Source organism: Neofelis nebulosa, chromosome 2, assembly GCF_028018385.1.
Source record: "Neofelis nebulosa isolate mNeoNeb1 chromosome 2, mNeoNeb1.pri, whole genome shotgun sequence".
Taxonomy (NCBI): Eukaryota; Metazoa; Chordata; class Mammalia; order Carnivora; family Felidae; genus Neofelis; species Neofelis nebulosa.
Window position 1 is genome coordinate 111,334,944 of NC_080783.1, and position 21,257 is coordinate 111,356,200.

Consider the following 21,257-nt stretch of genomic DNA (forward strand, 5'->3'; position numbering starts at 1 on the left):
TTATTTTTAAAGGTGAAATTATAGTGTTTCACCCATTATGCAGCATAGTTATGGAATATCTGCTGTTTGCCAGGTGCTGTGCTATTTGCTGTGGTGAACAAAATAGACATGGCAACCACCCTCCAGGAGCTGCAGTCTCCTGGATAAGTTGTGTGGAAGGACTAGAAGTCATGGTGTATGCAAAGCACCTGATGCAGTGTTTGGCCCAGAGCATTTGGTCGGTAATGGCTAATGTTTCCTCAGGGACCTTTTGTCACTTCCAGTTCCCTCACCACTCTGTGCATGAAGCCTGCCTGGGGTTACTGACAGTGTTTCAATTTCCTGTCCACGGTCACCTCTTTTGGGACAGCACATGTAGGCCCCTTCAGGAAAAATTGTAAACATAGCTGTAGCACAGTACTGCTTGAACGTAGTTCATATATTCTGTCTCCAGTTTAGATGTTTTGTGACTTTTGGGGATGATTTTTTCCCCCTAATCACAGAATATATATTTCCAATTTTTTGAGACCATGCAGTAACAATGATGTGTTCTTATTCTATAGTTTAGAAGGTGGTTTCTTTTCCTTATAAGAACATGTTTTACTAGAACGGTTAATTCTGCTATAGTACTTGGCACCTCATGAAGTGATCTTCATGTCGCTTTTTCATTCTCACAGTGTCCAAGTGCGGTAGATACTGATATTCCTATTTCAGAGTCTGGGAGAAGGGCCAGAGATGTTACTAGGGGACTTGCTTATGGTTAAACTGCTAGTAAGTAGCAAAGTCAGTAAGTGAAGTAAGTCCCTAACTCCAAACGGTTCTCTCTTTTTTCCCAACCATGTTTTTCCATCATGCAGAGCAGGATTCTGAGGCTGCAGTCTGTGGACCGGTAGGGGAGGGTGTCTAAGAGTTTTTGAGTGGTCTGAAATTGTATCTAAAAGTTTGCATCCTTGCTTGCTCCTCTGCAGGAAATGTCAGTAACTTTTGCTACATTCTGAAAGTCCCCTCCCCAAAATCACTGCTAGCAGGTTTCAGTGTTGGGGGTCTAGTTTGGTTAGCCATAGTCTTTGCAAATTTTGTGGGCTTTTTTTTTTTTTTTTTTTTTAGTGCTTATTTATAAATGGGATGTTAATATTTGTTTATATTAATTTGTCAGTCGATTAAATCAATTAAGGTGGCAGTGCCTGAACTAAAGACTCTTAAAAAGCAGCTTTTCTATTTGGTATCTTTTATTTTGCTTTTGCCCATTTGTTCTTTAGAGATATTGTGTGTTATATATGAAGCAGGATGTTGGCACAGATGTTAATGCTTTTTGTAAAAAGAAGGTAGTGACTGGTCTCCCAGATGATAGCTTTTATAGCCAATATCTCGAGGAATTGGGGTGAGTGAGGTGAGCCTTACCAGACATTAGCATGCGCAAGCACAGCTTTGGCATAGTGTTTCCTACAGATTCATGGCCCCTTTGGGTTCCCATTCAAATGGGTAGAACTTGGATGCTGACTTATATAGCCCATGGGAAACCTGCTTAGGGTTCTGTGAGCAGACTTCTGAGATGAAAAATCAGACCAAAGAAGCCCTGCAGCTCGAGGCCTTTTTCTGAAATGATCTAGACACATCAGCATGCTTAAGGACATTGCTGCTGGGAGGTTGGAAGGCCTGCATTGTATGGCCATGCCAATTTACCAGTGACCCCAGCTTATTTTGTAGATAGGGACCTGTTTAACTTCCTTCATTCCGGGACTGTTTTATGGGTTTACATTGAAGTGTTAGCTTCCTAGGATTGCTGTGACAGTGCATCAAACTGTGTGGCTTACGGCAACAGCAGTTCCTTGCCTTCCAGTTGTGGAGGTTAGACATTCTAAATCATGGTATCACAGCTCATGTTCCATCCAAAATCTGTAGGGGAGGGTCTTTCTTTCCCTCTTCCAGCATCTGCTGGCCCTAGGTGTTCTGTGGTTTGCAGCGTGGTTTGCAGTGTAGTTCCAACAAGTGCCTCTGTCCTCACTGGCACTCTCCCGGTGTCCCTTCACATGATCTTCCCGCTGTGTGCCTGTCTCTGTGTCCACATTTCCTTTTTTTTTTTTTTTTTTAACACCAGTCATATTGGGTTAAGGTTCACCCTAATGACCCAATTTTAACCAGGTTACCTCTGCTAAGATCCTATTTCCAAATAAGTTCACATTTCAAGGTGCTGGGATTAGGACTTCATAACTTTTGGGGGGGTGGGCACCATTTAATACCCATCATTTATGTTTTCGTCTAAGCTTTGTTTACTCTCATGCTTCATAAAGTAGAATTATGTGTAAACTGCTGTGCCACCAACTGACTTTTATACTTCCGTAGAGGCGACCCAGGAAATGCAGTGCAGTCTTTATAGGAAAGCATTCCATGAACTTCACGGCTTTAGTTCTACATCAGTCGCTCAGCAAATATCTGTTGAACTATGGAGATATTAGGTGCTGTTATGTTTCAGAAACATTTCCATTTCTGTAATTCTCATGTTATTTTGTGTCTCTAAGTATTAAGATTCAGGTTTAAACATTTCCTGTGGCAAAACCTTTTTTTAAAATTTTCCTGTTTTTAGGAGTTTGCTATAAAATGGAACTTCTGATTGTATTCACTGGACTATGGCTGTTTTCTTCAGTAAAGGCAGATTCAAAAGCCATTACAACCTCTCTTACAACAAAATGGTTTTCCACTCCATTGTTGTTAGAAGTCAGGTAAGAAGACATCCTTTTTTTTCTTTCATGTGTTTGAGTAAAAATGTAGGATCTGCTAGTGAATATTCAGGAGCCTTTTAGGCAGCGAGATTGTCATCATCACATGGATTTAGTCAGCACCTCTTTCAGTGTGCACTGTGCTGTGTACTAGTCAGAGGCTGTTATAACACAGAAGCTGTCAGTACCATAGGGTAATCATGATTCATAGAGATACTTAAGGACTTCTTTGGACAAATGTATTGAATTGGTTAAATTATCTTGCAAGAAAGGTATACATGTGGTAATAAAGGAAGAGGGTGTCGTACTTAAAGGAATTTTTCTATTTATTTGAAGAAGGTTTTAAGAGGTGTTTAATGAAAGAGAAAGAAGACAGCTTGGCGAGACGGGAGAAGGAGGGAATGCTCCTTCTAAGAAGCCGGAAGAAGACCTTGGGATAACAAGAGTGCAGAGGGGAAGCTGAGGACATAGCTGGATTTTATCTAAGATGTACATGTTCTACATTTTAACATCTCCAAAATTAGGATGCCTTTTGATGAAATCAAGATGTTACCTTACAAATTAAAATTGGTAGCATTTTCCTTTGTAGAGTTTCATTGAAAACAACAATGTGCCTTAACATCAACACTGTCTTAAAATTGGTGAAATACAATATAGTCAATGATTTCTTGGGAGATTTTGTATTCTGAATGTACCTTCAAGTTAGTGTTTATAACATAAAAACCAGACACCTCTCTTAGTCAGATTTTTGTTTATAGAGGGAAGCTTATTTTTATTGTATCTGAAATACTATATAGCTAGGACTTGTAGAGGTAGAGAATTGTTCTAAAGCATGAATTTAGGTAGACTGAAGGTCAAGCAGTTGGTGAATCTCACAATTTGATAGTGCGAGAAATTGGAACTGTTTCATTACTTCAGTTAACTTTGGCCTTTCTTTGTACCCTTCAATTTAGAATTAGGTTTTCTGACATTTCCCCCTTAATCCCTAGAAAAATGTGAATGAGGAGATTTTGTTAAGATGATGTGTTGATGAATAGTTTCATCTCCTAAGGAAACAGCTTCATTTGGTATTGATAAGAGGACCTGTGGGAAAGTGGGATGAGTATGAGCCGGTTTTGACTTGCAGAGGAGCCTCATGGATTGTCACTTCTCTGTGCCTCCCTTTTCTCAGCAATAAAATGCGCCCCCCCCCCATTCCTGCTGCATTCATTTCTTAGCAGTGTTATAGTGACTAATTTGATAAGTGGATTGAGCTCCTCCAGTGTCAGAACTTTATTAGATAGAGGGGAGCTGTAAAAGTGAAGTGACTGAAGGTTGTTGAGATCTAAACTGCCTGAGCCAGGACTCTGACAACTGAAATACGCCCCCGCCCCCGCCAATCTTATTTTAGATGATTTGTCTGGTATAAATCTAAGTGTTTGAGATTTACTATCATTTTCTAAATAATCTTGTGCAATTAACTGTAACCACTGATGTCTTATAATATTCTGCTTGACATTCTTTACTGAGTTACACTCAGTTACTCTCCACACTAATTTTTCGGTTTTTGTGCCTTGTCTCAGAAGATTCTTATGGTGTATACTTATGGGACTTTTGAAAAACTATGTTAAAACTGTCAGCCTTAATTAATCAATTTTTTCCCATTTCTTTGATCTCTGTGAAGTGAGTAATGTATAATGCTTCCTTCACCAACTTTCCTTTCACAAACATTGCCCCTTTTCATAATTTCCTGGCCATTTGCCATTTTGGTTGACTATTTAGTCCTCTTGTATGGCTATTTGCAGACAGTTTACCAAGGTAATGGGACTTCTAGGCAACTCAGAAATAAGTTGCACGTATTTGAAATCCTTGATAGTTACCTCCAGAGCTAGCTGAGGCCACCAGTCTTCCCTCCCAGGTCCATGGCAGATATTGATGGCAATCACAGCCCTGTCCATCTGGGTGAGGGTGAAGAGACAGAATATTTCTTTACACATCGAGGCATGCAACTACCACAGATATTTTGCCTTCCTTGCATCTAGTGCTTAGGGACTAAAAATATTCCCGTGTATATTTTTAGACTGGCTTGATCCTAATGAAGCACATGTAGCTTTCTGGTTGTTCATGAATTGATATATATTTAATTGAAGTAAAACACTGAATATGTTTTGAACAGCCATAGTTACTAACAGAAATATTGTATAAATAAAGTACTATTATTAAAATTGAAACTTATAATCATTTATTGAGTACTAGATAGTGTAATGGCCCAAGAACGTACCATGGTAGAGATATAAATCAAATAGATTTGAGTTTACACTCCAGATTTTTAATTTGCTAATTCTGTGCCCTTAAGCAAATCAATAACCTGTCTGAATTTGTTTCTTTATGCTAAAGATGGTTGTAAGTCAGGATGGCTGTGAGGATTTAAGGACATGGGTGAATGTGTCAAGCACAGTGCCTGTCACATAGTAAGCCCTCTTTTTTTTTTTTTTTTACATCCTTTAAAAAAAAATTTTTTTTTAAATGTTTATTTATTCCCAAAGGAGAGAGAGACAGAGTGTGAGTGGAGGAGTGACAGAGGGAGAGAGATCGAGACATACACACACAGAATCTGAAGCAGGCTCCAAGCTCTGAGCTGTCAGCACAGAGCCTGACACAGGGCTCGAACTCACAAACTGCGAGATCATGACCTGAGCTGAAGTTGGGCGCTCAACCGTCTGAGCCACCCAGGCGCCCCTTTTTACATCTTTTTTAATATGTATTTATTTTTGAGAGAGAGCAAGTACAAGCTGGGGAGGGGCGGGGTAGGGGAGACAGAGTATCTAAAGTGGGCTCTGCACTGATAGCAGAAAGCCTGTTGTGGGGCTCAAAACCACGAACCATGAGATCATGACCTGAACTGAAGTTGGACGTTTAACCGACTGAACTACCTGGGCGCCCCCATAGTAAGCCCTTCTTAAATATTTATTTCCCTCCCCTTTCCTTTTGTTTCTTTAAAAAAAATTTTTTTTTAATGTTTATTATTATTGAGAGACAGAGAGAGACAGAGCATGAGCATGGGAGGGACAGAGAGAGGGGGAGACACAGAATCTGAAGCAGGCCTCAGGCTCTGAGCTGTCAGCACAGAGCCCGACGTGGGACTTGAACTCACAAACTGTGAGATCATGACCTGAGTCAAAGTCAGATGCTTAACCAACTGAGCCACCCAGGCACCCCTATTTCCCTTCCCTTTTTAGTTTTGTATGGAAGGAAGACCAATTCTGATCGCCAGCAATAACTTTGGAAATCTAGAAAACAAGTTTACTGCCAGATTTATGGGCATTCAGGTTGTATATAGTTTTTGTTTTGTTTTGTTTTGTTTTGCCATAGATTAAAAACTTTTTATTGTGATCTTTCAGAACATTTTTAAGTAGAATGGTACATTTAATGTGCTCTGCTTCTACCTGTCACCCATTTTAGCAATTACCAGCTCAAGTCCAGTAACCATCACCACACTACCTTCCTCCCTTCCCCTGCTGGAATATTTTGCAACAAATCCTAGACATCATATAATTTCATCTGAAAAACTATAGATGTTTTACTCAATGGAAAAGGTATAAGAAACTAAAAAACAATTTAAAATGAAAAGCAAAAAACATAAATGGTAGTAGCATTCCTTTTAATAATTTGTTATTGTCTTACCTTTCTTGGGTTAGGGCAGTGTATCTAGTAATTAATTTTTTTAAGATTGTTTGAGGGGCACCTGGGTGGCTCAGTTGGTAAGCATCCAACTTTGACTTTGGTTCATGGCTTCAAGTTCTGCATTGGGCTCTGTGCTGACAGCTCAGAGCCTAGAGCCTACTTTGGATTCTGTGTCTCCCTCTCTGCCCCTTCTTCCCTGCTCATGCTCTGTGTTTCTCTGTCTCTCAAAAAAATAAATAAATGTTAAAAAAATTAAAAAAGATTGTTTGAAACTTAGATGTTGTAACACTTATTTATGCAGTGGATGATGAAGAGTATACTTCAAGAAGTTTTCCTGTAATTATATGAAGAACATATATTTATTGGCAGATGGCCTTGCAGGAAGGTCTTAGTTTCAGTGAATCCTTGTTCTCATCACTACAACCTTTGAGTGTATTATCCCTCCCCCACTACCTCAAGCATATCTTGTGAATGCAGCTTTAATTTATGAATTCAGGGTTTATTTGCATATCATAATCTGTCTTTGTATATGTTTTCTTAGGCCATAAGTTATTATAAGGTTGTTATGATGCCTATGTCAGTTACTAGAAAGCCTAGAAAAATGCCACATTCAAGGAGGTACTAAATAATTTAATACATTATGATACTGGGTATTTTCAGAAACCTAGTTTCAGAGAGGCTGTGTATTACCAGGAAATGTTCTTATTTTTCCCATATTTCTGTGTCTAGCTGTGGAGTAGAGTGAGAGTTGTACACCCCAGTGTTGACAAGTAATGGGAAAGCCTTCCTTTGGCTAGGTAAGCTGAGATCAGATGTGTAGTTTGCTTTAAGACAGTGAGAGATCACCACTATGTTAGTATTATGTCTCGGAGGAGAAGATAACCAATTTACATGAATCATTCAGTCAGTACACACATTTTCTTCTAGGGATTTTAGACTCTTGAATGAAGGGAAATTTAGAATGGCCATTATTTTAGGTCTGTAGAGTAAAGTCAAGAAAAAATTAAGGTGGCGTTAAGTTCTAAGACCCGGTTTTTTTTTTTTTTAGATCAGTGCTAACTTTAAACTGAAATTTGGTGATCTTGAAATTTGGATTTAGGGATGTTAAAAGATTACAACATGCTGCCTTTAGTCTCCTAGAAAATTTTCTAGGGTTCATGTTTTCCTTGGGAGAGGACCTTAGGCAAAACATTTTTTGTTCTTTGTAAGGTCTTTCAGAAAATAAGTGAGCAGAACTGGTACCACAGTTATCAGTTCTTAATTCTACTTCCACTGCGGACAGCTTTTTCACAAATGGAGTTTCATAGGCTTTATTTATATTGGGACTTCCCTGTTACAGCATTGTGATTTTAGGTTTCTTAAGGGATACATATTAAGCTATTAATATGAATAAGTGAATAAGCTACTAAGCTAATTAGTTATTAATGGTTAAGCCAGTAAGAGTTATCGTTAGAATATATATTACACATGCTTGTGTATAATATAAAGTAAAAGCCAAACTGTTGACATTTGGAAACTTAAAAACCGAAACTTAAAAACCTATTTTTACTCTCTCAGAAATGTAACCTATATTAGAAGATTTTATTAAGTTGTTTCATTTCTGATATTTCCCCCCTTTTCTCCCAGTGAGTTTTTAGCGGAAGACAGTCAAGAGAAATTTTGGAATTTTGTAGAAGCCAGCCAAAATATTGGATCATCCGATCATCACGGTAAAATTGAAGCAGATGCTTCTTTGACTTTGGTATCTGCGAAAATATTAGGAAAAAAAATGGTCTCTTTCACAGTATGTATGGCTTTGCAATTAATGGAAAACATTTTTATCTTTAATGACTAGAGTTGTGATTCAAAAGTAATACTTTTGAAGCAAAGTTTATTATTTTTTATTTGAAAAATATTTTTTAAGGTTTTTTTTTTTTTTTTTTGAGAGAGACAGAGCATGAGCGGGGGAGGGGCAGAGAGATTGGGAGACCCAGAATCTGAAGTAGGCTCCAGGCTCTGAGCTGTCAGCACAGAGCCTAATGCGGGGCTCGAACTCACAAACCGTGAGATCATGACCTGAGCCGAAGTCGGACGCTTAGCCGAATGAGCCACCCAGGTGCCCCTTGAAGCAAAGTTTATGACTTTGGCTGGAAGTACAACCTATGATTTCTTTTCCCCTCTTGTTTTTCTTTTGTGTTGTTTTATTAGAAGTGCTATAGAAATATTGTGTAGAAGAGAAATTCACTCAAAAATCATTTAGTATTAACTTAATCACCATCAGATTTGATTACTTTTTCTTTTGTTAATGAACTAATTATATAACTGATCTAATTATACAACTGATCTATTATCTATTAGGTTCGTTATCATTAACTAAAACCATCCAAAATGTTGCCTGTTCTGCCTGCCAGGCACCTACACCATATACCTACGAGTGTCAGGGTGTCAAATTAATGACAGTGTAAATTGTGTTGCTTATTTACAGTTTATAATGTGCATTCACATTTTGTAATTCAATAGAGTATAAACATTACTAGTCAAAGATGCCAATACACAGGTAGCTAAAACCTTGACAGGCCTTGCTGAAAAGGAAATGTGTGAAAACAATGTGACTGCTATTAGTATTTAACTGAATTGAGTCTCAACTGTTGGATTTTTTGAAAAATAATAGAAATTTTAAAAGTCAAGTCTGAATCTCTTTTGTGTGATATTAGCGGAGAAATACGGACTAAAGAAGAGATGTACTTGGTCCAATGAGGCATGGGGTAGGGTTTGGGAGTGACTTTGCAAAGTAGGTGATGTCCTCGCTGAATTCTTCCTGTGGAGGTAGGTAGGAGTTAGTTATCCAGGTAAGTGGGGCAGTTGCAATCGAGGTAGAGGGAATAGTGTGAACAAAGAGAAGAAGAGAGGGGTGCCTGGCTGGCTCAGTTGGTAGAGAATCTGACATTTGATCTCAGGGTCATGAGTTCAGGCCCGATGTTGGGTGTAGAGATCACTTAAATGAATAAAACTTTAAAAAAAAGAGAGAGGAAGAGTCCAATTAATTTGTGTACTCCAGGGAATTCTAAGCATTTGACAACAGTTCAGGAAGGATAGTGGTAAGATTTTGCTATCATATACCTTTGTAACACATAGCTTTATACTGTATGAACTATCTTATTTGGATATGTCTACCTGTAGATAATTATTTTGGTTAATGTTCTTGGCAGGTACTGATTATTCCTATTATCATGCAATATTGGAAACTGCATTTCAGTTTCTGTCACCTCTGCAGCAGAATTTGTTGAAATTTTGTCTATCCCTTCATTCCTACTCGGCTACAATTCAAGCCTTCCAGCAGGTAAGTTCAGTCAGTGCTTACAAGATAATGGTATTTTTTAGGGGTTGTATAACATGATGATTGTTTGTATTGCAGTTATCCTGGCATTGTGTTACAGAGCTGTAACTTTTCTGCCTGAAATTTATGAGGATTTATGATGTTTATAAATAGAAAGCAAAACTGATACTAAATCTTCAGATCTCCGATTTTTTAATTATATAATTTGCGTTTACTTTCATTTAATAAAAAAAATATCCACACAAAAACAAAACTATGAGACTTCATTTATACAACACGGCATATGGGTAATAGTCTTGCTAAACCATTTGACTGTGAATCTGATCACAGCCTGTAGAATGTAAAAGCTGTTCATAGGAAATACAGGGGATGAGAAATATGAAGCAATATCAGAAGGGTAACAGGAAAATCTGGAATGTAGAAAACTTTGTAGTAAAAATAATCTGATTTCTTCGACAAATATAAGGAAAGAGGTAAGGAAGAGCTTCAAGAGAGACTTAAAATATATGTCAGCTTAATGCAATGTGTGGATCTTGTTGGATTTTGAGTTGAACAGACTCCTTAAAAAAAAAAAGTAAGAGAATCAAAGATGAGCATACACCCATCGTGTATTTGATGTGAAAGAAATGTTAATTTTAAGATCACTATTTTATTATAAAGTAAAACAGGCACAGAAAATCATTCACAAGAAATACATGGTGTAATGAACACTTGTAACTTTCGCCCAGGTCATGAAGTAGAACTTTGCCAGGGCCACTGGCAGCCTTTGTGCTCTGTTCTCATGACAGCTGCCTCTCGCCAGCCAAAAAGAACTACTTTCTTAACCTCTGTTGGAATGACTTGCTGTGTTTCTTTATCGTTTTACTGCCCAAGAGTGCATCTCCACACGATAGAATTCAGTCTTGCTGAGTTTTGAAAATTCTGATAATTTTTTGGGAGTGTGGCCCTAAATTTACAGGTTCTAGTTCTAGCGCTTTCTTTTCTTTGAATAACATACACTGTTAGCCCTATAAATTTTTTCACAGTCTGTATTATTGATCACATACTCATGATACAGTTCAACTTTTTCTCTGTCCTCTGTTCCCTGCAAATTGGCAGCTGGATCCAGAGGCAGGGCTTGAACTCATGACCCAGAGATCAAGACCTGAGCTGAGCTCAAGAGTAGGATGCTTATAACCAACTGACCTACCCAGGCACCCACGGTTTTCTTAACTTTTAAAGGCTGGCATGGCTCCCTCTTTTTTTTTTTTTTTTTTTAATGTTTACTTTTGAGAGAGAGAGACAGAGTGTGTGTGTGGGGGGGGGGGGGGGGAGGGTGGTGGGGGCAAAGAGAGGAGACACAGAATCTGAAACAGGCTCCAGGCTCTGAGCTGTTAGCACAGAACCCAGTGCAGGGCTCCATCTCACGGACCCGTGAGATCATGACCTGATGGCTCCCTCTTCTGTTGATTTTATGTAGTGTGAAAAAAATACGGTGGCTTTAAAAAAACATGGTTGTTTGGTTTTTGAGATTTCCTTTGTTCCTCTCCTGTGCTTTCATTGGATTTTCTCTTTAGTTGTCTCTGTATCTCTGTGCTATTCAAATTTTATGGCACCCTGAGCAGTTTCTCCTTACAGTGGGGTCCTGTCTTAGCAGGACTCCTGGCTTATGAGTTTAGAGAGTTGAGAGCAGCTAAAGTGCTGTTCTTTCTTATTTTTTTGTGTTTGTAAGTTTTTATAGTAATTTACTAAAAAATGAAGAATGTAATGAAAAGTTTTAATACCAATTTTTCATAGCAAGTTTACCATTTTTCCACCTCTGAATTATTTTTCTTACGTCTATAGAAAAGGACAATATTAATGTATTACATAAATTACATTAGTGCAACACACCAGTGCTTGTCATTATATCCTTTCTTTTCCCATCTCTTTATACTTAGTCTTCTCAGCGTCTCTCATTAAAGCTGCAGATTGACTTGTCTCATTATGCATTGGTGTTCATGCATTTCACTCCTGTCTCCTTCAGCCTTTCCCTGGAATATCTAGCTTACTGTGCTTCATAGATAATTTTACCTTCCATCTATACTCTTTTTTTTCGGTCTAGTTTTTTCTTTTTCTTTTTTTTTTTTTTAGAGTCTATGTCATTCTATCTATTTCAGAGAGAACCTTCAAGTTAATCTGCATATTGTACTTAATGTATGGATATGGACTTAATATACTTAATAGGGATTGTGTAGTTACACTTTGATGCTTAAAATTGATATTTGTAAGCTTGGTTTTCTTTAAGGTACATACCGTATTCCCTGGATATCTTTTGTTCTGTTCTGAGGTAGAATTTTAAAGTTCTGTTTTGGGGCTGGTATGAATACCAACCTCATGCGGTGATATTGGGAGGAGCTAGATGAAATAATATGTGAGAAACAGTGACATGAAAAACTCTTCCTTTCACATTGTAGGAGTTCAGTAGATGTTGATTTTCCCTTTTGTTGATGTTATTTTATCATCTAATTACCTGTTTAGAGTATTCATGTCCTTACTCGTCTGTGGTTAGAAATCATGACGAGAATGTCTTGTGTCTTAAATGGCAGATAGCAGCTGATGAGCCTCCACCAGAAGGATGTAATTCGTTTTTCTCTGTGCATGGAAAGAAGACTTGTGATTTTGACACCCTTGAGACTCTTCTCCTCACAGCGTCTGAAAGGTAAATTGTGTGTTTCTTCACACATACTGTATTTCATTGTGTTTTCTTCCATATCAAGCCCACCCTTCGAATTTCTTACAGGTTTTGTGGTCTGTAGATACAGTGGTTTAAAGTGTGGATTCTGGAATCAGACCGACTAGATTTGAATCCCAGCTCTGTCACTTAAAATAGTTTTGTAAACTTAGGCAAATTATTTAACCTTTCTTTCCTACCTCACTTTGAAATAGAGATAATAAGAGTACTTTATGTTCCTGTTATTATTTAGTGATGACCCTCTGTGAGATTACATAGGCTTTGTCATTAGTGTAGTAAAGAATACCCTGTGTATTAAACCAGTGCCTGAAGTAATGATATTAATGATAATGATCTCTCAGAGTATTACTAGTTTCAGACAAAAGAGACTATTTAAAAGATAATAGCAAGCTTAATTTGAATATTAAGTTGGTAATTTAATGGGCTGGCTTTTTGCTTAAAGGTAGGTTTCCTTTGGTGGACAGATATAACAGGTGTCTCTTGCTGTCTGGCTATGGCAGTAACCCCATTGTACCTTCTCTGTAATGCCGTTTTAAATTGGATAACTGACCTCTCTGTGATGTTGCTCTGCTCTACCAGAGGCCTAAGGGCATTTCAGGTAGGGTAGCTCTTCTTTAGTGAGGTACTCTTTCTTCCCAGCACTTGTTCTCTGCCCGTTAAATGGCGGGAGAGCTTTTTACTTAGAATGACAACCAGAAAATGGGGTACGTGTTCCAGCTATGTCCAGGCCGAGGAATGGACATTGGAGAATGGCTTGCATGGTAAAGTGGTGCTCCCTTGGGGTAAACAAAATTAATTGATTTAAAAAACTCTAACTTGTTAAAACAATAATGCAGACATTTATAAAGAAAAGAATGATGGCGTCTCCTCTTCTGAGAGGTGGTAACTGTTTTTAATGGTTTGTCATCATGTTTTAGGCTTTTTTCTGTGGTTATAGATTTATACAGGTAGGTAGGTTTATTTTTACAAGAGGCTTCTTCCCATTAGTACATGTATGTGTACCTCATTATTTTTAATGCATGAAAAATAGCTATGTAAGAATGTCTCACAGTTTTTTACTGATAGTTTTAAAAGTTGTTTCCTATTTTTTTGTTTGTTATTGTGGTAAGGCTATAGTGAATATCCTTACTTCTATCTCTTTACCTTCTGTGGAACAGTTTATTAAGAAATAGTTTATTGTAAAAGGAATGGCAAGTCATAAAGTCTGTGCAATAAGATCTATTGATATCTTGATGCTGATATTAGGAAATTTATTTTGAGGGGCAAGTTTAACAATTTATGAGGGAAACTTAAATATTAAATTATTTAGTAGGAAGATCATAGTAGTAAAAATGATAGAGGAGGGAGATGCTGTAGTTGACCAGTTATATGCTTAAAATCATCCTGCCTTTTCACGTTATTTGTGCTTATGTTTTCAGATAGAAGGATAGTCTATTTATATAGTAGAATAACGTAATAAAGCCTTAGTACTATGGGATGTGGATATGTATCCTTTTTCTGCCTTTCATCCTTCTCTAGGAATTGGTAACAATTACTAATCAAAGTCTGCATTTTATGGTTAGTATGATGTGGTTTTATTATTTTTAGTCATGAATAAGACTCATATTTGACAGTGTTCTTACTGACTGAAAACTGTTTTGATACTCTGTTTTTAAATTTTTTTTTAATGTTTATTTATTTTTGAGAGAGAGAAACAGAGCGCGGGTGGAAGAGGGGCAGAGAGAGAGGGAGATACAGAATCAGGCTTCAGGCTCTGAGCTGTCAGCACAGAGCCTGATGCAGGGCTCAAACTCATGAACTGTGAGATCATGACCTGAGCCGAAGTTGGACGCTTAACTGACTGAGCCGCCCAGGCACCCCAATACTCTTTGTATTAAGATGCTTATAATCTTTATTTAAATTATTGCTCCTGTAGCTATATCTTGTACCATTTTTAATTTTTAAGAACTTTTTTTAAGTTTAAGAGGATGGGTGAAATAAGTGATGGGGATTGGGGGTGCACTTGTGATGAGCCTTGAGTGATTATGGAATTGTTGAATTACTATGCTGTACACCTCAAACTAATGTAACTCTGTATGTTAGCTAACTGGAATTAAAATAAAAACCAGAAAAAAAAATTAAGCTTCTAATATTTATTTTCAGGCCCAAACCTTTATTGTTCAAAGGAGATCACAGATACCCATCATCTAATCCTGAAAGCCCAGTGGTCATTTTCTACTCTGAGATTGGTTATGAGGAATTTTATAATTTCCACCGCCAACTTATATCAAAAAACAATGCAGGCAAAATCAATTATGTACTCAGACATTATATACTTGTAAGTATTGACTTATGCGTGTATTGTGTGTGTGTGTGTGTATATATATATATATACACATATATATAAAACTTAAAAAAAATTTTTTTAACCTTTATTCATTTTTGAGAGAGAGCACAAGTGGGCGCGGGGTAGAGAGAGAAGGAGACACAGAATCCAAAGCAGGCTCCACAGAGCTGGAACATAGGGCTCACACCCATGAGCTGTGAGATCATGACTGAAGTTGGACGCCTAACCAACTGAGCTACCCAGGTGCCCCTTATAGCTGTTAAAAATCTTGATTTGCCCTGCACGACCTTAGCACATAAGCTAATAATATCCCCCTTTATAAAATTATTTGATCTACTTTTCATCATATCTGTTATTTGCACATAGGAGGTACTTTGCTTGCCAGTCTGAAGAAATAGGAAATAATTATGCTTAAAAAATGGCTTAATAAAGTGTACATTCTACTTAAAAATGAAACATGTAAATTATATTTTCTAGATTTAATATAATCATCATACTATGGAACTGATTCTTGAATTCCTTTCCAAAAAAATTTTTTTTCCATTCGGAATCTTTTCATTTGATGTAAAAGGGAGTATTTCTAAAGGCATAAAAACAAGGAGAATTGACTTAAAATTAAGTTTTTAAAGTCTTTTGTAACATTTAGCAATTAACATATTTATATGTAAACATATTTGCTTTTAAAGTTTCTGTGTCATAATAAGCTCAGTAAAATTGCGTGGTAAGTCCCTATAAGCAAAATATATATTAACAAAATATTTTTTTAAGTTTATTTATTAGGAGAGACGGAGAGAGGGAGAGCGTGCACAAGCAGGGGAGGGGCAGAGAGAGAGAGAATCCCAAGCAGGCTCTGTGCTCTCAGCTTGGAGCCAAACATGGGGCTTGAATTCCTGAACTGTGAGATTATGACCTGAGCTGAAACTGAGAGTCGGATGCTTAACCAACTGAGCCATCCAGGCACTCCCAAATAAATATTTAAATGAAAATTTGTATGAACAGAAACAGATTTTTAAAAAAAATTTTTTAACGTTTATTTATTTTTGAGAGAGCGAGACAGAGTGCAAACGGGAGGGACAGAGAGAGGGGGAGACATAGAATCTGAATAGACTCCAGGCTCTGAGCTGTCAGCACAGAGCCTGACGCGGGGCTCGAACCCACGAACTGTGAGATCATGACCTGAGCTGAAGTCAGACGCTTAACCAACTGAGCCACCCAGGCACCCCTTGAAACAGATTTTTTTAATACCTAGTTTTGACAACTGCTTTCCAGGCTATATTGCTGTTATTAAAGATTAAAATATCTAAAGCGCCATCCTCATTCAGGATGGTGGTAAGCCTGTGACAGTTGGTCAGCCCAAACCCAACCTGAAGACTTTTTTTTTTTTTGAAGACCTTTAAATTCAATAAAAAATGAATACATCACACACACATGGTCCTATCAAAGTACTTCTGGATTTGAAACCTCATCGGTATTTCAACTCTGCTTTGTAAGTTCTGGAGTTTCCTTTTCTTTTTCTCCATTTCTTCACGTGGTTTGGTTACTTCTGCCCTGTCACTGTCCCTTCATCTGGTTTTGCCTCTGCTTTGGAATTCCCATTCCCATACTTGTGGCAGGATACAAAATCTAAAGGAGGCTGAGATTCCCGTGGAAGTTTTAGCTATATTTTGAATGCATAATCCTAGGTGGTGGCTGTGTGATGTTAACATGTTCACGTCACGTTCATTGTGACATTTAAGAAGCCAGGTGTTAATGCTGGAATACTTACTCTGCTTGCAGAATCCGAGGAAGGAACCTGTTTACCTCTCTGGCTATGGTGTGGAGTTGGCAATTAAGAGCACTGAGTACAAGGCCAAGGATGATACTCAGGTGAAAGGTGAATTTGTGAATTAAGACCAATGTGTTTTCTTTTCCTTAAATGTGAGTTAAAGGGAATTTATTTCCTTAATGTAAAAGAATAGATTTAGGAGCATGATGAACCTGTGTTTGAATTCTGGTCCTGTTACCTGTGAGTTGGGTGATGTGAAGCAAATTCTGTAGGTCCTAAATTTTCTGTCTGTAAAGTGCAGATAATGGCATGTGCCTCCTAACGTATTTGTGAAGAGAAAATGAGATGTATAGGTAAAGAATGTAGCATAGTTCTTTGCACAAAAAGGTCAGTAATTGTAGCTGTTGTTATTGATGATGTGTAATTCACAAATAGCCATTAATTTGTGACCCAGAGTGAAATCCTAAACTATCTTAATGAACAATTTTGTGTTTTTGATTATTTTCTGCACTTGGAATACTTCTTATTGTACTACTCTAGGGTTTTGAATTTATTATTTCAACCACACAAGTTTTATGTGCAGTCTTTCTATTTCTTCCTTGTGAGCTTATTTTATTTTTATTTTTATTTTTTTTAATATATGAAATTTATTGTCAAATTGGTTTCCATACAACACCCAGTGTGTGAGCTTATTTTAAAGATAAAAACGGTTGGTTTGGGTAAATGGAAGATAGACTAGTACCTCAACATTCTGTTACCAATAATTATATTTAGGATTAAGTTGCTTAATTGGAAGTTCTTTAGAATTTTGATACTGAAAAATCCACTGTTCATAATTTTAGAGGTATTAATTTTGAGCTTTTGAGATTTTTAACATGTAAAATTTTCCAAAGTTCAAGGGAAAAATACATTCTTACTGTATCCAGGAACACAGGATACATTGAAAAACACATGTATTCTGTCTAAAAAAAAAAACACTCTACAAAAGGGTCATTGAGGTATTCAGTGTTTTAAGTAGTATTGTAATTTCAGGTGTTTCTAATTTGTTTTACATTATTCAAATTTTATGAGGTTAATAACATTTTTATTTCCTGTCTGAATGATTAGACATGTATTTGCTTGTGCTTTTATAGGAACGGAGGTAAATGCTACAGTGATTGGTGAGAATGATCCTATTGATGAAGTTCAGGGATTCCTCTTTGGAAAATTAAGGTATGTATATTTTTGGGGGAAATGCCCTTATTCTTTTAAACTTCCAAGCTTCTTTGCATTGTAGGTATCATCTTTCTCATTACTGTCTGAGTTACAGATCTCTCAGTAGTGCTTTATATATGTAACCTGATAGGAAGCGATTACCACTTAATTTACTGTATCGTTCATGATTTCCAGACATCTGAAGCACATTTTTGTTTTTTTAAATTTAATTAATTTATTTAAATTTTATTTATTTTAAAAATTTATATCTAAGTTAGTTAGCATATAGTACAACAATGATTTCAGGAGTAGATTCCTTAGTGCCCCCTCCCTCCCACAACCTCTCCAGTAACACTCTGTTTGTTTTCCATATTTAAGAGTCTCTTATGTTTCATCCCCCTCCCTGTTTTTATGTTATTTTTGCTTCCCTTCCCTTATATTCATCTGTTTTGTAACTTAAAGTCTTCATATGAGTGAAGTCATGATATTTGTCTTTCTCTGACTAATTTCGCTTAGCATGACACCATCCACGTAGTTGCAGATGGCAAGATTTTATTCTTTTTGATTGCCGAGTAATACTCCATTGTATATATGTACCACATCTTCTTTATCCATTCATCCATCGATGGACATTTGGGCTCTTTCCATACTTCGAAGCACATTATTGTTAAATGATATTATGGCTTCCTGCCTATGGCTTTAGTTGATTTTGTTTTCTGGGCCTTGCATTTGATGACATAAAGTTACACATAAAAGGAGACATCTAATTTTTTCACCCAGTTTTTCCCAAGAAAATCGACAAAGTACTTTAAAAGGTCATAGCTATTTACTTAAGCTAAACGTAGTCTGAAACAATGCAAAAGAGGTGCAGTAGATCTTAAACACGTTTAGTTGAAATATATATTAGATTTCACTTTACTTTTTTAATCTTTATTTTTGAGAGAGACAGAGTAAGAGTGGGGGAGGGGCAGAGAGGCAGGGAGACACAGATAAATCTCTGCTGACAGCTCAGAGCCTGACGTGGGGCTCAAACTCACAAAACAGCAAGATCATGACCTGAGCCAAAGTTGGAAGTTCAATCAACTGAGCCATCCAGGCTCCCTAGATTTCACTTTATATGAAAGAGGATAGAGATGTTTTCTTGAAGAAAATTTCATAGCCATTTTATGAAAGTTTCAGAGAAATTTATGACTGAAAATTCTTCTTAGTAGTTACTTCAAATGTTGTAGTTATTTCTATTATGCCTTGATAATTGTTCAGAGCCCGGACTTCTGCTTTATCTGGAAATCTTAATTAGGACATCTACAGTGGCGTTTTCTCGTTTTTGTTTGTTTGTTTGTTTGTTTGTTTTTTGTAAAGGAAAGATCATGAAGAAGTATGTGTAGGCCAGTTTCACGTACTTGAACTTTAACATTGGGCCCAGTGAAATGACTTAACCAGACTAACAGGTTAGCAAAGATGACTCTGTTCATGTTGAATTTCTGTGGACATGTTGAGTCCATCCCACGCATATGAATGTTTCATTGTGTTTAACATAATTTTGGCTTCATTAGTATGCAGTCAGGTTTCATTTTTATTGGACCCAGCTTTCCAGAATATTTTTTCATATTCATGTTTTTTATGTTTGATTTTTGGATAGCATTATGATCTTATGTATTTAGAGCACAAAGGTAGTATGTAGCATATTAAAGATGTTTTCCGTTTTGCATATTCTGAATAGTTGTTTAGCTATCTAGAATAATGGGACCATTTTCGGATATGATCATCATGAAGAAGATGTAGTAACTGGTTGGAAATGGATTGGTTGGAAGGTGAAGGATCTGAGTAAATATTTTACTTTCTGTATGTGGCATTTAAGAAATTTTTAGTTGCTAGCATTTCAAAGAACAGAATTACTCAACAAGCCATCTGTTGTCTGATCTAAATGATACATATCTGCCTCTGATAACTTCTGTTTTACTAGCTTTAAATAGAATGCACTGTATTTCAAGATAAAACTAAGTGAAACCCAGTGCTCTCGGTTAACTTAAGTTGTATTATTCATGTGATGGAAGGATTTATGGGCATGTAGCTGAAAGAAATCCATCTTGGGACTGGCAGCATTGTATTTCCAGTTTTATTTTGAGAATTTAAAAAGATTGAGGAAAAGTGTGGAAAATAATAGAACATACGCATGTGCTCATCACCCAGAATTGATGGTTGTAATTGTACATGCTTTTCTGTTTCAAAGAACTATTTATGAAGTTTTTTTCCAACACATGCCTTCTTTTACTTGAAAGAAATGGTAAAACACTACAGGTAGACTTGGGGTCCCCTTTGTCCCCACTCTCAGTCCCATTCCCTCTCCCTGACATAGAGAATCACTGTAGTGGTGATTCATTTTTTAATCTGTAAATTTTATGGTTTAAAAGATTATCATTTTCTGTATTAACTTATTTTTTAAGAAAAATAATTCTGCTCTAATATTTTCCCTTTATTGTAGGAATTTACTTATTGCTAAGGGGAAAATCATGAATATAAAGTTGGAGCCAACTTCTACGTGTGCTTTGAGAAAGAAAAGACATGTTAAAGGACTGATTTTATGTTTCTTTCAGAGACCTGCACCCTGACCTGAAGGGACAGTTGAAGGAACTCAGAAAACATCTTGTGGAGAGCACCAATGAAATGGCTCCTTTAAAAGTTTGGCAATTGCAAGGTAACAAATATGTAGAGGAATCACCGGCCTACTTTTGACTGAATTTTATGGTATTAAAAAACTAATAGAATTTGAATTTAATTTTATTTATTTGCCTGATTCTCAGGGTACCACAGATTTTCACGATAAAGTGATTATGATTAATCAGAAAAGAAAGGAAGTCCTTTTGTAGACAGATTAACAGTATGCAGAAGTATGTATATAAATGAGTGCCAGATCTTTCTCTGTGTGAACAGATACTTAAGTTTATAATGTTTGTCTTAGTTTTTCTATTTCTTTATATATACATTTCTTGAATAGTGTATCTGTCAAATGTTAAAGACATATTAACATGAAGGATATGTGTGTTTTTCTGGCCCAAAGGTCTATTTTATCAAAATTTTTTTTTAAGCATAATTTACTAAAGACTTTTACTGTACTTTGTGGTATATTGTAAATTCATAAAAATGAAAAGGATTTGGGATGGATTTATCCTATGCTAAATGTAAATGTGTTAGTATATCTCTAGTGTTTTATGCAAGTATAGCAAGCAATGTAACAATAAACACTAGGAATTGAACAAAACCTAGAATTAAACCATGGGTGCTCTCTGAAATGGTTGCATTCTAAAACATTCTCAATTGCCAAGAAAATAATGAGAAATAAATGTTTTTTTCCCCTTATTTCTCATTGCATTAGATTAATACACTTTATACTTGACCTTGTTGCAGATCTCAGTTTCCAGACTGCTGCCCGAATCTTGGCTGCTCCTGTTGAATTAGCTTTGGTGGTAATGAAGGATCTTAGTCAAAATTTTCCTACCAAAGCCAGGTAATGAAGAGTAAGGCTCTAAGACATTCTTCTCTTTACTATATACCTAATTATCTTCATGTTTACATGCAAAATGAGA

General features: G+C 36.6%; 1 protein-coding gene across 2 annotated transcripts in view; it reads left to right on the forward strand.

Moving 5' to 3' along the window:
• The window catches only part of UGGT1 (UDP-glucose glycoprotein glucosyltransferase 1), a 113,841-nt gene that overhangs the window by 3,309 nt on the left and 89,275 nt on the right, over positions 1-21,257 (forward strand). For both annotated transcript variants that reach the window (XM_058715670.1, XM_058715671.1), the window contains exons 2-10: positions 2,564-2,699; positions 7,986-8,068; positions 9,548-9,678; positions 12,243-12,355; positions 14,531-14,705; positions 16,491-16,587; positions 17,613-17,691; positions 20,268-20,368; positions 21,079-21,178. In XM_058715670.1, the coding sequence (XP_058571653.1) occupies positions 2,564-2,699; positions 7,986-8,068; positions 9,548-9,678; positions 12,243-12,355; positions 14,531-14,705; positions 16,491-16,587; positions 17,613-17,691; positions 20,268-20,368; positions 21,079-21,178 (1,015 nt within the window). The remainder of the gene's footprint in view (positions 1-2,563; positions 2,700-7,985; positions 8,069-9,547; positions 9,679-12,242; positions 12,356-14,530; positions 14,706-16,490; positions 16,588-17,612; positions 17,692-20,267; positions 20,369-21,078; positions 21,179-21,257) is intronic.